This window comes from Trachurus japonicus, chromosome 16 (assembly GCF_045865225.1).
Source record: "Trachurus japonicus isolate A0001 chromosome 16, Traja_1.0".
NCBI lineage: Eukaryota > Metazoa > Chordata > Actinopteri > Carangiformes > Carangidae > Trachurus > Trachurus japonicus.
The window spans coordinates 31,744,436-31,760,756 of record NC_140922.1 but is presented as its reverse complement, the minus strand read 5'-3'; the positions used below and the strand labels follow the sequence as shown (position 1 = coordinate 31,760,756).

The 16,321-nt window shown below is 41.2% G+C and overlaps 1 protein-coding gene across 1 annotated transcript in view; it reads right to left on the bottom strand.

Annotated features, from left to right (window-relative positions):
• Positions 1–6,062: 6,062 nt before the first annotated feature.
• bmper (BMP binding endothelial regulator) overlaps positions 6,063–16,321 on the bottom strand; it is a 40,428-nt gene continuing 30,169 nt past the window's right edge. Inside the window, exons 11-16 of the mRNA XM_085803075.1 lie at positions 12,526–12,571; positions 11,630–11,793; positions 10,529–10,730; positions 9,376–9,718; positions 8,188–8,318; positions 6,063–7,319 (exon numbers count right to left, since the gene is read on the bottom strand). Of these exons, the coding sequence (XP_085659201.1) occupies positions 7,138–7,319; positions 8,188–8,318; positions 9,376–9,718; positions 10,529–10,730; positions 11,630–11,793; positions 12,526–12,571 (1,068 nt within the window). The 3' untranslated portion in view covers positions 6,063–7,137. The remainder of the gene's footprint in view (positions 7,320–8,187; positions 8,319–9,375; positions 9,719–10,528; positions 10,731–11,629; positions 11,794–12,525; positions 12,572–16,321) is intronic.

The following is a 16,321-nucleotide window of genomic DNA, read 5'->3' as shown; positions in this document are numbered from 1 at the left end:
GTGTTTGGGTTTTTGTCTCCGTGTTAAGACGAGGAAGAGGTCGACCAGAGATATCACTGCTCGCTCGGTCTCTTCCGCCTCGTCTCGTTGTTTATTATCAGTGAAGGTCGTGGGATTCGTCTCCACATTACGTTTTGCACAGATCCACTGTGCTGCCAGAAGAAAACTCTACTTTATCATCTGCTAACTTAAGTGTTGAGATTGAGATCAGTGCAGAGCAGCGGTTATTATAACTTTAAGCTATTTTGCTGCTCATTTGAGAAATAAATCTTTTACAAAAAATAGGTCGTGACAAACACCAACCTACTGTCAGATGATCTTTATTATTGGATCAGGCTGCAGGTTATATCTTCCTTATTGTCAATGATGAAACCCATGTAAAGGTCAAAACCAACAACGTGTTAGTCCCTCAGTGCTTCTCTGCCTCCGTTCCCACCAAATCTTTAAAAATCAAGCCACACAGATATTGTTGAATTTCTCTTTTTTAAACAAAATCAGTCCAAAACAATTTTAGAAAAGTTAATCAGACAGGAGCAAATAGTGAATCGGTTGGGGACTATTTTCAGCGGCGGATTAAACAATATTTTATGGCCTAGTCTTGTGTGACTTTGCGTATGTGGGACACAAAGGCTATGAGATTCATTGACACAGAGGAAACTATAGAAATGTCTGTCGTTGTTTTTCTTTTCTTTTCTTTTCTAACAGTTCTTCTAAGTAGAGAATTGAACTGTCCGGTTGCTGCTCTGTTCTGATTTATCTTCATATGAGCTGAGTTCAAACTTGCCATTTATAGACACAACTTTAAACTACATTTGAAGTTTTAGGTGATTGATATTTAAAGCACCACATACAGTAGAAGATTAATTATGTACCCACAGTTGGGGTTTGAGGTGTGAGGGCCGGTTGTACAAAGCACTAAATGCTACTAAAGTCTGACATTTAAGGTTGAATTTCTGCTTAACTGTGGGAGTTACTTAAGTTAGTTGCACAGATTTTTTCTTTTCTTTTAGTTCTTTTAAGTTTTACTGTTTCCATGCAGACTTTTGATTGCTACCATTAGGGCTTTGGATAGTTAGGTTTTTTTGTTTTTTTTCTTAGTTTGGTTGCTGGGGTCTTCTGTGCAACAGTTTAGGACTTAAAATACTTGAGAAAACATTTGATGGAGACCATAAGAAGACTTGTGTTTTGTGCAGCTGGCCCCCCGGGTGTTTTAATCTGCTTTTAGTGATTGTTTTTTCACCACTAGGTGGCAGTAGATCATCAGCAGACAGTAAAACTTGAGGCGCATCCTCCTCTTTAGCTGCTACATGCTCCTCTCAGCTTCTCTTTTACTTCAGCTCTGTCACGTTCTTCACTGTCTAAGCTTTGAAACAGCTGCTGAGGAGAAACTCTAAAGATGAGAGTGTCTGAATGTTATTAAGGTGGTATTATCTAATTGATCTAATAGAGATCTCTTGCTGTTGCTTTGGGTCTGATGGTCAGCTGGCTTTAAAACCATCATTAGTTTCATCTTTTTGCTCATCTGATCAATCAACTATTTCAAATATCATTCATTATTAAAGAAAAAATTATGCTGACTCACAAAAGTGTGACCACTAATAGTATTACAGCATCGATACTGATGCTTCTATCTACATCAATCACCGTCATTAATCAGTTTAAGCTATGTAATCAGAGAAGTGATCACCAGAGTTAATGGCTTTTATGAAAGTTGAAAAGGGAAAACGAATTATTTCCTCCAAAGAGCTTTATTTTCCTGTATTTTTCTTTCTTTTTTTTTTTTGCAACATGGCCGCTCTTCTTTTGAAGCTTCTTGTTATCAGTCGTGTGTTTTGTCGTTTTATTTTTCAAACAGAGGATCTTATTTTTCATATTAAACAAACACCTGCACCACGGTACCATTCCATGCCTTACAGCATCTCAGTTTGGGAAATGAATGTGTCATTTTCTGAAAATGCCAAAGAAGCCGATCTGATCATCTGCCCCCCCCTCCCCCAACGTCGTCATGTGCAGAGAGCAGGAAGCGTTGTGTAACAGAGTCGCTGTGTGTTATTGTGGTCATTTATTATTTGATTTGATTTGATTTTCTGTCTGTGTTTGTTGTGCTGATGATGAACCAGTGAAGTCAGTGATTGTTTCCCTTCCATTTTTATCTGCTTGGAGCTGGTGCTGTTGGTGAAAGTCATTTGGTATTGGTCGTACTGTATATTGTTGCTAAATGCAGCAGCAGCAGCGCAGCAGCTCACACAGGTCAGAAACACACAGCTGAGGAGTTTCATCACAAAATAACTGATTTTTTCATTTATTTATTTGTGTTTTTCAGCCTGAAAAGAAAAATTAAGGGTTAAAACTGAATCATGATCATTTCTGGGAGTTGGTAAAACGACAACCAACATCAAAGTCTTCAGTTTACGTTTGAAAAATGTTTTAAACCTTTCAGCCATTGAAGAAATATTCAGAAATATTCTTGGTTCTGCAAAGAAATCAATCAGTCAGCCTTGTTTTTTTCACTTGTCTCACATATGTGTTTCATATCTAATCAATACAACTTCCCGTGCAGACCACAATGTTCCTCATACAGCTGGCATTTTCTACTGTATTGTACTGGCATTTTTGCACCTCAGAATTGCAAGTTTGTTGGCTCAAAGTAAAGTACATTTACTACTGACCATGCTATTTTCATTTGTGGTCACTTTTAAGGAATTAGTGGTGAATACATTTCACACTCAAATGAAATGGCATTAAATAGAGTGGACTATGTAGTAAATAATAGCAAGGGACTTAATGCAGACATATAATATCTTTGGCTTCACATCCACATTTCACTTTTTAACCAATTTAACTGTGCAAATATACAGTTAAAGGGATAGTTCACCCAAAATTGAAATTTCACTCATAATCTACTCAGTCACCCTTATGTCGACTAAGGGCTGGGAGAAGTTTCAGAGTTATTCGTGGCTTCTCTGAGTTACAGCGGGGCTCGGCGTAGCAGTGCATGTCCATATAACGGTTGCAAATGGATACCAACTGTCTTCGTAACAAAAAGACACACCAAAAAGCATCCAAATACCTCCATGCTGCTCGTATGTAATGTCCCTCTTGTATTGAAGTCCTGAAATGCGAAATTGTCCTGAAAAAAATTAAATAAGTCTATATTTCAAGCTTGTTTTGTAGCGGAAGCTTCTCGAAGCTCCTCTTCCCGGTTTGTCAAATTTGACGAACCGGGAAGAGGAGCTTCGAGAAGCTTCCGCTACAAAACAAGCTTGAAATATAGACGTATTTAATTTTTTTCGGGACAATTTCGCATTTCGGGGCTTCAATACAAGACAGACATTACATACAAGCAGCATGGAGGTATTTGGATGTTTTTTTGGTGTGTCTTTTTGTTACGAAGACAGTTTCCATTTGCAACCGTTATATGGACATGCACTGCTACGCCGAGACCCCCTGTAACTCAGAGAAGCCACGGAGGACTCTGAAACTTCTCCCAGCCCTTAGTCGACATGAGGGGGAGTAGATAATGAGTGAAATTTCAATTTTGGTTGAACTATCCCTTTAATAAGTTAATTTTATCGACTCTTTAAATCTAAAAAATAACTTTAACAATTGCTATTACTTGAATCTTTAATTGGAAATCTGAATTCATCTCCAATATTCAGTAATGAACTTTTAATCCAAATTCAGAATTTTTGGATGAAACTCCTCAATTACCACGATGAATCTGCTGGTTTAACATCACACAGGATGAAACTTGAGCTGCTGCTGCTGCTGATGTTTTATATCATAGCTGTGTTTCTCTAAAAAGTGTCTTTTAGGGTGAAGTTCAGCTTTGCTTCATGAATGCACAGAACAGGACAGAGATGATTGTACAGCTGTAAGTGGCACAACAAGTCACTGACGAAAACAGTAACGCAGTACGAGAAACTGTGACCGTCGTCAGCTTATCCTGCTTCTCAGATTACCAGTTACTGATCCAAGTATTTCTTCTTTTTATTATGTGAGAGATTGATCGTCTGCCAGATGTGGATGATCAGTCTCTCCACCCACCTGCGACCACAGAAGGCAGGTGGAAGTTTTATTTCCTGAAAAAAAACAAAAAAACTCCTCATCAAACACAGTTGTCCCCATGTCTAATGGACTCTGTTGTACTTTTGGTGCTTAAGTTGTAAATGTTTTTTGTTTTAGTGACACGTTCATGTGATGAAATATGTTTGTACAAATTTGAAGTGTATTAAAAAGTGTGCGAATGTATTTAAAATTGTCTTGCCCCTTTTATTCTGAGGATTGTCTCTTGTTTTTCACTTATGGCACTCAAATAATAGTCCAACATGAATGAAGCTTCACTTTGTTTTTAAACCGAAAAGCGGGAATAACGGGAATTTCAAAATTAACCGCCAGCTTCAACAGTTGAACTAACGTTTTCATGGCAACCTTTCATCAGAGGTTGAAGTTGTTCAATGGAAGGCTGATTTCCTTCTCATGTAGGTTATTTGACACATAACTTTGTAAAGTTTTTTTTATTTTTATCAATAATTAACACTAACAGTACAATGTACCTTCAATAGACTCAGATCAACGCGATTCCACTTAAGAGAGGTCACCACTAGCGAAACCTGAGTGATGGTCAGCTGTGGATGTTGTCGGCAAATAAACAAGAATATTTTAGCCACTTAAAAAAAACGCCAACATCCGTGAAAGTTAACGACTTGTTTTGAACATTTTTTCTGGATTAATTCACCGCCAAACAGCCATTTAGTTAGGAACTACAGTAAGGGAACAAAATGAAACTTTTCACAATTTTGTATCACTCCGCAGCTCAACCGTTGAAGCCAGAGTCCGACTGGCAACCATGGCAACGCGGGGTTGCGCAGTAAGTACGGTTGCGGAAAAAATGTACAGTAGTTCTCTAGAGAAGGGGCTGTTAAAGGCAAAATAAAGTGGCGAAAATATTCAAAATGATAGCGCACCCTTCAATGGATGTTAGATACAGTATTTGCCTGTGGGCATTTAAAAGTGGTTTAAAGGGCTTTTCCAGTGGTAATCAATGTTTACCTCAGATATCAGGTCACCTATGATCAGTTCATTTCATACCATGCAGCGTGTGGACGTTATTCATTTTTGTTCAAGAATCTGTCGGTTTTTTTTCAATGTTCATTGAAAAGGCGTGTTCTCTGACCCAGAAAGGAACAATGTGGAAGCCGCAGTACGTCAGAATTTGGGTTTTTTGTGTTTTTAAAGGTATTCAGAAAAGGAAATTTAATTTGAGCCCACTGTGGGTCTTAACACTAGTGTAATAACTCATATCAGACGATGGAGCTCAAACTACTACAATTCTATTTTCGAGTAAATCCGGGATGAAAGTGGGGTAGTTTTTTTTCTCATTGGATAATACAGGCACACGAATTATGCGTCACGTTGCTCACGATTCATCAGCCATTGGTAGGCCTATTGGATCCGTCATCCGTCAATCAAACGTCTCGCCCCAAACATTGAATATCCCGCCCGCTCGATAACAACCAATCAAATTAGTTTTCCTTACTCGGGTAAACTCGTGCGGCAACTCGTGGAAACACGTAGAAGGAGGCGTGACAAACAGGACAAACGGCCATTTCTGAACACCTTTACATTTTTTAATTTAAATGACGGTCAAAAGGACGTTACTTGCGACCACAGAACAATTTTAAAATTAGTCCAGAGCCCATTAGTGAACATTGAAAAATGGTAGATTCTTGAACAAAAACGAATATAAATGTCCACACACTGCAGTTGGGAGTATGGATGGTACGAAATGAACTTATCTGATATCTGAGGTAAACATGATTACAACTGGAAATGCCCTTTAAATAAATACGTTATTGTATTCAGTTCAGCAGATTGTAACAAATGTAGAAAGAAACGGTACATCTTGGTTTGGAGAATAACATCGGTTCATTCAACATATCATCGTTTTTCTGAGGGATTTGAATCATCAACAACCTTCAGGTAAGATATTCTTCTTTGGCAGCCATGGTTACTGAGACTTGTGGGAGGAAAAAAAAAAGTAAAGACAGTCCACAGTGAACTTCGATAAAAGATTATATTGCTGGTCTTAAATAATTATCGTCAAGTGAAACATACGCTTAGATGAACACCTTCAGTTTGATACTAACCACAACAACCTGTACACTGGAGCACAACACAATACAGTACTTTTTTCCCTGCGATGGTGCAACAACTGAGTCACATTTGGGCATTTCTCTTCAAACAGTAACACAAAAGTACACTACAAATACATAAATAGCTTTTGTTTCCCTTTAGATCATTTATAACTCAATTATATTCATGATTCTGGCTCTTGCTACGACGTGTCATTTGACTGATATATAAATTAACAACATCAACAACAAATAATATAATAATAATAATTAGAACAATAATAATATAAAAGCTGTCTGTCTTTCATATAAATCTGGTTAGCTTACAGTATGAAATGATGGAATAGGGGATCACAAGGATAGTTTGATATGATGCATCGTTGAGTTTCTCTGCAATCCCACATGCAGATGCTCAGTTTCCCACTGTAGAGTGTTTATGAGGGCAACTCGGGCGCCATTTTGGCTCTGACAGGAGTCCACTGGCCCCGTTTTTTGTTTTTTTTCTTTCCTGAGGGTCCGCGGCAGCACGTTGAAACATTTTCCTCAGATATCGGAGACGGAGTAAAATCTCCAAATAGGACCCCTGAGAATCTGTCTCAGGGAATCAAGTTCTTCCTCTACAAGACTGAGATAAGCGCCTCCTGTGGCGGGGGCTGGTGTCGTTGTTGTAACAGTACACGATATTGCAAAGAGGCACAAGAAAGTTCAGAAGCTGAATGCAGCAGCGAGGATCATCATCAGCCTCCCGTCTCGCGAAAAATTTCCCTTCGGTCCATCGCCATCGTGGCGGCAATCGCTGCAGCTACCTACCGCTTCCTCGCTATATGATATGGACCCTGAGTACCTCGTGGCATCAGATCTGTCGACCTCAGACCCGTTAGTGTCCTCCCAAACTCTTCCTCTCTCGGCAAGTTTGGCCCTTTTTTAATTTAATTTTTTGAAACTAAACGTCCGTCCCTAACCTAAAATGTCCTCTCCCCCAGTCCCACCCGGGTCACAAGGGTCACCGTCCGGGACAGGAAATGGGTTTGATGCAGCGTCCTTGGAACAGCACCAGGTTGGCGGGACAGTGGCATCCGGCCACGCACGGCTTGTGGCACGGTCCGATCTCGTTCCAGTTGTCGCAGGTTTTGGTGCAGCCCGGGCCGCAGGTGTCGTACACGGCGCCGTGTTTACACTGGGTGGCTGAAAAAGAAAAAGAAAAATACACTTTTAGTAAAAGAAAAAAAGTAGATCTGCTTTTACTGAACTTGCTACTTAGTTAGTTAGTTAGTTAGTTTCGTTTATTGTCCACAATGTGGAAATTTGTCTTTGGTCTCAGCATTCAGTATGATTTACTTTCCTAGTATCCACCTTTTTACGAACGTCAAAAACGTAAGCCGGTGGAATGGGCTCTATGCACAACTCCACTACTTCCTGAACTTAATGCTGCTCTTTTGTTTCCTGTCTTACATTATTGGACAAACTGATTAATCCAGGTGTGTCTGACCATTGACACGACTCAGAGTGGAGCTGTGCATAGAGCCCATTGTATGTTTACTTTTCCATGGTTTCGGTAGTCGCGGTAAATGCATGGATTTTTTTAGTTTTTTTTTTCAATGAAAATCTGTAAAACGCATGGATCATCACACCAGCTTTTAACAATGGATATCACACAAATTGACATCCGTGTTAAAGGCCAGCGTTACAGTAATAGATCCATGCGTTTACCGCAACTATGACAACGACTGAAAACCATGGAAACATAAACGTACACTTCCACCGGAAATGCAAAACGGGCTTCCGGTTTTGACCATAGATGATGTTTGGAAACTTGTGGATAGTTTCATAGAAGATGATATTCACACAGACCATTTCATCAAATCTAACTAGCCTACATCTCATTATTTTCTATTAAATTAATTTAGAAGATGATTTGGTGGTCAAACTTTTTGAATAGCTGCCATGTTTTAACCGACTGTCAGTGCCAGCCATGTTCATGTTAAAATGTCATTTAGACATGATGACACCTGTCTTTCACTTTTGTGATTGGGTCACGAGCGCCGTCACTCACCCATACAGGCGGTGTCGGGCCTCCAGAGGACGGGCACTCCCTCCCGCTCGCAGGCTCGGCTGTAGGCGATGAAGGACTCGCAGAAGCAGTTTTTATGAACCGGACACTCGCACATGTCTGTCACACACGACCTGCAGAGGACGGGATGGTTGGTTTAGTTTAAAATGAGGTTTTTAAAACAGCAGATGAACCATAGATTAACTCACGAACACACTATAGAGTAGTGTAGAGTACCTCATTTACAATGTTGCTGAGCGAAGGATAAGTAAGAAGGGCATGGACCCAAAAACAACACTGCTGAACTTATATGTAAAACAAGAACACAATAAAATTTAAAAAAAAAGAAAAAAAAGATCCAAGAAATAAAACAATAAAAGTCACAAAGACATCAAGAATAAGTAAAAACCTTAACAATGATTGAAATTATGGTGAACAGAGCAGCAAAGAAAGCATCATCAACAAGTAAAGTTCAATCAAAAATGGTGACGCATGACAATTAAATGTTAAATTTAATCCAAATATTCAAGTGCTTATTTTCAGCCACACATTCAATCTTTGTATCCTTACTGGTAGAGGTGATCAGGTTTTTAGATTTTTTTAAAAACACAAAAAAACAATAATATTTTCAGTGTATAGACTGATGATAAATGTAATTTCTTTGATTTATGACTAAGTTGTTATGTCATCAGAGTGTGTAGTTGTCATATTAAGACCATTATTTGGATTCATTACCACAGAGGGACTAGGGATGAGCATTTCAAGCAAAAGCACAATTCTTCGTCATTTGAAATGAGAAGCCAATATAGGATATATAATATTGGATGGTACCACTTCTCATCATAGCGGTTCCGTGCAATTAATTCTGAATGAGAGCACATCGAAACGAGGACAAAGTCTCCTCTCCCGGCGTAAAACTACGTCAATATTCTCCGGTACTGCTTCTAATCAAAGTCTGCACCTTGTAGAGTTTGCGCTGCGCCGAAGTTTCACTTGTTTTTTTATTCAACAAAGTTTCACACAGAACTTTCTGATGCTGTATGAATCTTTCCATACTTCTCCTTCTGCGCCAGTAAAAAGGGAACATTTACATTTTTTCAGACAAGACGATTGTCTCATAAACTATTTGATTTTGTTTAACTGAACAACTATTCGAATATTCGAAAATCATTGCCCACTCCTATTCCTCACCTGTAGAAAGGTGCGAATTCGACCACTCTGTGACACTTCTGAAACTCCCACGACTTGATCTTCTGGCACTCCCGGTGAGCGCGGAACTTGACCTTGACGCTGCCCGGGCACAGGAAGGGCGTCGGCCGGCGAGGCGGGGGCTGCTGGGAGCAAACCTCGTTTCCCTCGACTCGCCACGACTCCGCAAACTCGTCCACGTCGAACTTGAACTGCCCGTCGCCTCCCATGGTGTCATCGCGCTTGTGGCCGTTGTAGTTGCCGCAGAGTCCGCAAAGGCGTCCGCGCAGGTGCGGCGCCGCTACGACCTCCACGAAGCTGTCTCCGTCCCAGGTGATCTCCAGACCTGCAGGTGGAGGTGGAGGGAAAAGAAATACAATGTCAAAATTAAAACTAAATGTAAATTAAAGGGATAGTTCACTCAAAATTGAAATTTCACTCATTATCTACTCACCCTCATGTGGACTAAGGGCTGGGAGAAGTTTCAGAGTCCTCCGTGGCTTCTCTGAGTTACAGGGGGTCTCGGCGTAGCAGTGCATGTCCATATGACGGTTGCAAATGGATACCAACTGTATTCGTAACAAAAAGACACACCAAAAAACATCCAAATACCTCCATGCTGCTCGTATGTAATGTCCGTCTTGTATTGAAGCCCCGAAATGTGAAATTGTTCCGAAAAGTCAGTAATCGCACTGACGGCGGTGCAAATCTCCCGAGATTTGGATGGACCAGGAAGAGAAGCTTCCGCTACAAAACAAGCTTGAAATATAGACTTATTTAATTTTTTTTCAGAACAATTTCACATTTCGGGGCTTCAATACAAGACGGACATTACATACGAGCAGCATGGAGGTATTTGGATGTTTTTTGGTGTGTCTTTTTGTTACGAAGACAGTTGGTATCCATTTGCAACCGTTATATGGACATGCACTGCTACGCCGAGACCCCCTGTAACTCAGAGAAGCCACGGAGGACTCTGAAACTTCTCCCAGCCCTTAGTCCACATGAGGGGGAGGAGATAATGAGTGCAATTTGAATTTTGGGTAAACTATTCTTTTAAAGATTTAAGGATTAAAAGTTCATATTTTCACTTCTTTCGTCCTTCAGAAAATAAAAGATGACCCAACAATCGGAGTGTTTGTTCATGTTCATGTACCTGCTATGGTGGTGAGCTTCAGCAGATACCCGTCCAGGTCGATGTGGACCCCGGGGCCGTGGTAGGGCAGCGCGATGCGGGTGCCGTTCCTCCGGACCGTCAGGTGCTGGTGGAGGCCGAGGACCAGACCCCCCAGCCTCACCTCCACCGACTGAGTCCAGGAGAAGGAGCGAGTCCGCCGGGCGTCGTTCTTCACCAGAACCTGGGAGGAAGTGATGGAGGAGAGTGAATTAAAGGTGACATTAACTTAAAGCTGTTTAACATAGCTATAAACCACCTTAGCACTGAGAATAAAACCTCCTCAGCTGTCTTGTCTCTTTAAATGGATAGTTCAACATTTTGGCAAATTGGCCAATCGGTATAGTCATAGCAGTAGGTTCGTTACAACTCCAAAACGCTGTTGTGGACACGTTGTGACCTGCACATTCACCACGCCATGAGATAATAACAGAACGTTACCACACAGAGTTGTTTTAGAGGGAAATTCATGCAAAACCGCTGATGCGCGTTGCCTTCAGGGACAGTTTTTCAGCAAGCAGACTCTGCATTTACCTCGAAAATGGCTGTGTTTCATAATGTTCCATTATTATCTCATAGCGTGGTGAATGTGCAGGTCACAACTTGTCCACGAAAGCGTTTTGGAGTTGAGTTTGATGAGGGAAACCAAAAAATTCCATTAGCCTCCATAGCTTAGCTCTGAGCAGCTCACGGCTCTGCTCCGCCGTTCTAAAAAATAGCTTGCACTGACAATTAAAAGGTAACAAACCTACTGCTATGACTATAGGGATTATGGCAATGGACCAATTTGCCAAAATGTTGAACACAGATAAAACGTCTTGCTGACCCCAAGAATTTAGATTCTTGCATGAATATAGATGCAACCTAGAGATCTTTTGATATGTCATCCTATAAACTTGTGATCGCAGCATTTCCAGCCCAGAGTTGATCAATTATTGGGTCATAATTGGGAATATCTGGGCAACTGCTTGAGCTGATTCCTGGGTGGAAGTCACCGGTTCACTGGATCTCAAATCTAAGTTTTTTGGTTGGACAACAAATGAAACAGTTGTAAAAATGTCCCAAACTTAAATCCCATCGTACCGTGAAGCTGGAGTCTGGGCTGTTGATGTTGTTTCCCGGGCTGCCGGTGGGGACGCCGCCGCAGTCACGAGTCAGAACGTACTGACACGTTCCCTGAAAGTTAAAGGTCCTGCCATCGAAGGTGTTGTAGTGAGGATCCCCGAACACCGTGCACACACCTGGCTCTGCGAGAGACGAAGACAAAGACAAAGATGGAGTTAACAGCTGAAGTTTCACAAGGAAAAGAGAAGAAAGACCAAAAATAAGTTCTGGGAAAAACAAGACGGCGTTTGAACTCAGATGGTTTGAAATCCCGGCGGCAGCGTTTTTTGGGCAGGACAGCGAGACACAACCCAAAAAAAAAATTGCAAGAGTTTAAAAAGGAAGCTAGACGCTGATGTCTGATGTCTGACAGCTCAGCAGCAGATGGAGAATTTATCACAAATGCTGAAATATGTGGCACTAATCTGAGCTGACTCTGAAGTGGGAACAGGATCCGCGGTGTGGTAAAACTTCTGTTTTACCCACTAAACTAAACTCTGCTTTATGAAGACGAGAGGTTACGAAGACTTTGAAGTCCTGAAATTGTGCGTTTACAGACATTTTTAGGGGATTTTTTTGTTGCAGTTCGCAGCCAAAAAACCAAAGTACAACGACCCGAGGGCAAACCACAGTCTGGACGGAGCTCATGGGAAACGCTGCAGCGGCTGCAGTTGCCTTTAAGGAACCGGTTCACATACGGTCGTCGTGTTTGTCTTTAAATCACTGAGCAGAAACAATCAATAAGCGATTTCACAGCTGCACCAGGACGGATTTGCATGAACACAGTGAACATAGCCTCTAATTCAAGACTTGATCAGAGGAGGATGCTGTAGTGAGAAGGTGGTGGTGGTGGTGGTTGAGAGCGACTTACTCACTTTCAGTGCAAACTGGGCAGCAGCCGGTTCTGTTCAGGATCTTATTCTGCAGGAGACAAAGCACAGACGCTCAGTGTGAGACGGAGGAGAGATGACAGGAGAAACAGGCAGTGAATGCATCACGGAGAGGGAAGTGAGTAATATAATAGCAGTGGTGGACAGTAACGGAGTAAATTTACTTGAGTACATATCCAGAGGATTTGTACTTTACTTGAGTATTAGATTTCTTTGGTACTTATTACTCTTACTTGAATACATTTCCAAGACAAATATTTTTACTTTTACTCGAGTTAAAGGGACAACGAGGAGTTTTAGAAAAGCTAAGCGTTTTCACACGACATTTATGAGCCTCCGCGCACCGTGAAATTCTTTGACCGGCGCAAGACAGACTCATGTTTTCATTCATCAAGAATTAAAGTCAGAGGTCCGAAGACGATCACATACCGTCGTAGTTCCGACCATGAACGGCGATTCGGCAGCGACTCATGACTCGACTCATGACTCGTCACTAAACCGAAAGTAAGGAAATGCTGGTCGGCTCGCCCAGCATTTCCGCCACCACTAATAATAACAAAATAACAATAGAGACAAAACGATATATTTATCGAAAATGGGCCCATTAACAAGTGTGGGTAACGTAGATTCATCCACATTAACGCAAGACTTTTTTATAACCAAATAGAAACTCCTCGTTGTCCCTTTAATTTCTAGGAAGGCTGAAAAGTACTTGTTACTTTCAGGTCTGCTCTTTTTTTTCCTAAAATCTAAAAGAAGGAAACCCTAACCCCTAAAAGCAGCACATCAGTGCAGCTGCTTTCAAAAAGTTAATACTCAGAAACAAGAGTTAAAAGGTCCTTAAATTCATTTAGAAAAAATTATAGTAATTCATTGATGTGAAAAATAAGAAATTTACTCTTACTCTTACTTTTACTTAAGTAACAGTAACATGTAACAGAGTAACATGTCGACTGAGCTACTTTTACTTGTAACGGAGTAAATTTTGACCAGTAGTATTTGTACTCTTACTCAAGTACTGGGGTCGAGTTAGTACTCTGTCCATCTCTGTATAATAGTAATATAGACAAGAACTAAAAAAAAATATAAGCAGCAGCACTGTGCAAACAAACAGTTTGTGTGTCATCTCTTCACTCAGCTTTAACTCTTGTGTTTCTATCACATCACATCACTCACACAGGTGGAAAAAGAAACGTAATGAAAGAGAGAAACGGACGAAAAAAGTTCCCGTTGTGACAAGTTCACAGTCAAACCAGGACGACCACAAAGACACCGATACTCGGCTTCAACTGCTGAACCCTGTGTGTGTGTGTAACAGGACTCTCTGCATGTGTGTGTGTTGTATGTTTCAACTTCCATCAGAAGTGCAGCAGCAGATCAGAGGACTCTTTCACACACCTACTTTTTGTTGCCTCAGGGAAGCCCTTCATTGGCTCGCACAGACACACACACACACACACAGACACACAACCCTTCTGTCATCACATACAGACGTTCTCCACACACTCCAGAGTCCTAACCTCTGCACAAAGGGCACTCTCTCTCTTTGAAGAGCGCTGCCTTTTGACAGGCCGAACACTCACACACACACACACACACACACACACACACACACACACACACACACACACACACACACACAGACACACACACAGTGACAGAGATTGGTTTTCAGAGGCCTAAATATAGGGAACCTCTTCTTTGCTGTCACTCAAACGTCACACAGACAAAAGGCTACTCGCAGACACACTGTCTCCAAAGGGACGCACACACACACACTAACACACACACACACATACACACACTGTGCCGACCTGCCGCTGACCGCAGGATGATGGCATGGGAAGAGTGTGTGTGTGTGTGTGTGTGTGTGTTTGTGACCTCTGTATGAGAGAGACACACTCATCATAAGTGGGGACAGGTGTGTGTGATACATCCCGTCTCAGACAGGTAACGTTTGTACTTGTTTCGTTTGTTTTGCTTTGTTATTTGTGCAATTGCTTTTATAGGTGAGGTTTAAATAAAAGCCCGTAGTGGGTTTCTACCTCACCCACACATGTTTTTTTTTTTTTTTTCAATTTTATCTTTTTCTATTTTATTGTTGCTTTTATAATCGTGCAAATAAACATAAACGTTAACCTTGTTAATCATATTTTATCATGACATTGTCGCTTGGCCGGCGAGACTTCACGATTGTTTTGTTTTTTTGTGTTTTTGTATCGTCTATCTACGTTATTTAATCCTGTGAAGACAGTCAGATACTTTTTAATTGTTGTAAACAACCTTGATCATAATCAGAGACACCTCTAAATCCTCAGTCTTTTGTGGATGTTGCTGGATTAGTTCATTAAAGGGGAACTGTGCAAGTCCGGTCGCTTTTCTGCTTTCTTCTAACCCTCCTCCTGGCCATGTGCATTTGTTTTCAACAAAGCTGGCGAGAAAGCAATCCATGGAGTGGTTAATAACATTATTTAATCGTAAATAAGAACTTGTTCTTAAAGGGATAGTAGCAAGCGGGGTTGTATGATCTACAAATAGCCCCTCAGTACTTTAATTGCAGTAGAAGACTCTCTGCACTCCTCCTGTTAGCAACGCCAGCCCATAGCCCTGCCCAGAGATTTACAACATACAGTGTTGTGAACAGACCCAAAGAAACGGCCTATTTTCGCGGCCTAAAAGAGGTTTTACCTGAAAAAAAATACACACTTCCATTGTTCGCTATAATATAATTTTTTCCGCAGTTTTTATTTGGACCTAACCAACTCATGTGTCCCTCCACCCGCCGATCAGCAGCTATGGGCTGGCGTTGCTAACGGGAGGAGTGCAGAGAGTCTTCTACTGCAATTAAAGTACTTAGGGGCTATTTGGAGATCATACAACCCCACTTTAAAAAAATGCTACTATCCCTTTAATGATTCTGCCTGGTTAATTAAAGGTTTTAAAATATATATATATATAATATATGCGTTACGAGTGTATATATCTGTTGAGTTGAATCTTAGTCGGTGCAGCTGAGACGAGAGCTGGGACACTGGGTCAGAGGCGCAGGTCTGGCAGGGTGGGATTTCGGCCAAGAGAAGGCAGGCAGAGCCTCGATTCTCCTCGTAGCAAGTTACAAGTCATTTATCTGACCATCACAATTACACAGAAGCTGTTTAATTAAGGTCAAACGTAGCACTGCCAAGGTGAAAATCCTGCATAGTTCCTCTTTAAATCTCCCCTTTCTCTTGTCATCAGATCTAAATTATCTTGAAAGTTTAAAGATGTTGATGCTTTATTCTATTACGAGCTGCTGACTTGAACATTCACACCAGATTATCCAAGAAAATTACAAGTTTTTTCATGAGATAATTAAATAACTTTGTCCTAAAATCCGACTTCATGACTGATCTATAAACTCCAGCAGGAACGTTTCTGTCCTGTCTGCACATTTCATCTCAAGACTTCAGCACCACAACTCACTTATTACAGAAAAAAACATAAAATCTATAAACTTTTGTCTGCATAGATAATTAATAAAACACTGAATCTAGGCTAATAATTGAATCAGCCGGAGCTCAGTGTGTGTGGACCACCTACATCAGCCTGCAGCCGCCTCCTCTGACCACAAACAACAGGTGAGGGCTTGTTGTAACTGCTGCAAGCGTGTGAACTTGGACTAACGCTGACACTGCCTTTGACTGCGTGACCGCCAGCGGCCGGCGGTATGCCAGGAATCCACTCCATCACCCGGCAGCAGACAGATGACCCCGGCGCGACCTGTGCGACAGGTGAACGCAGC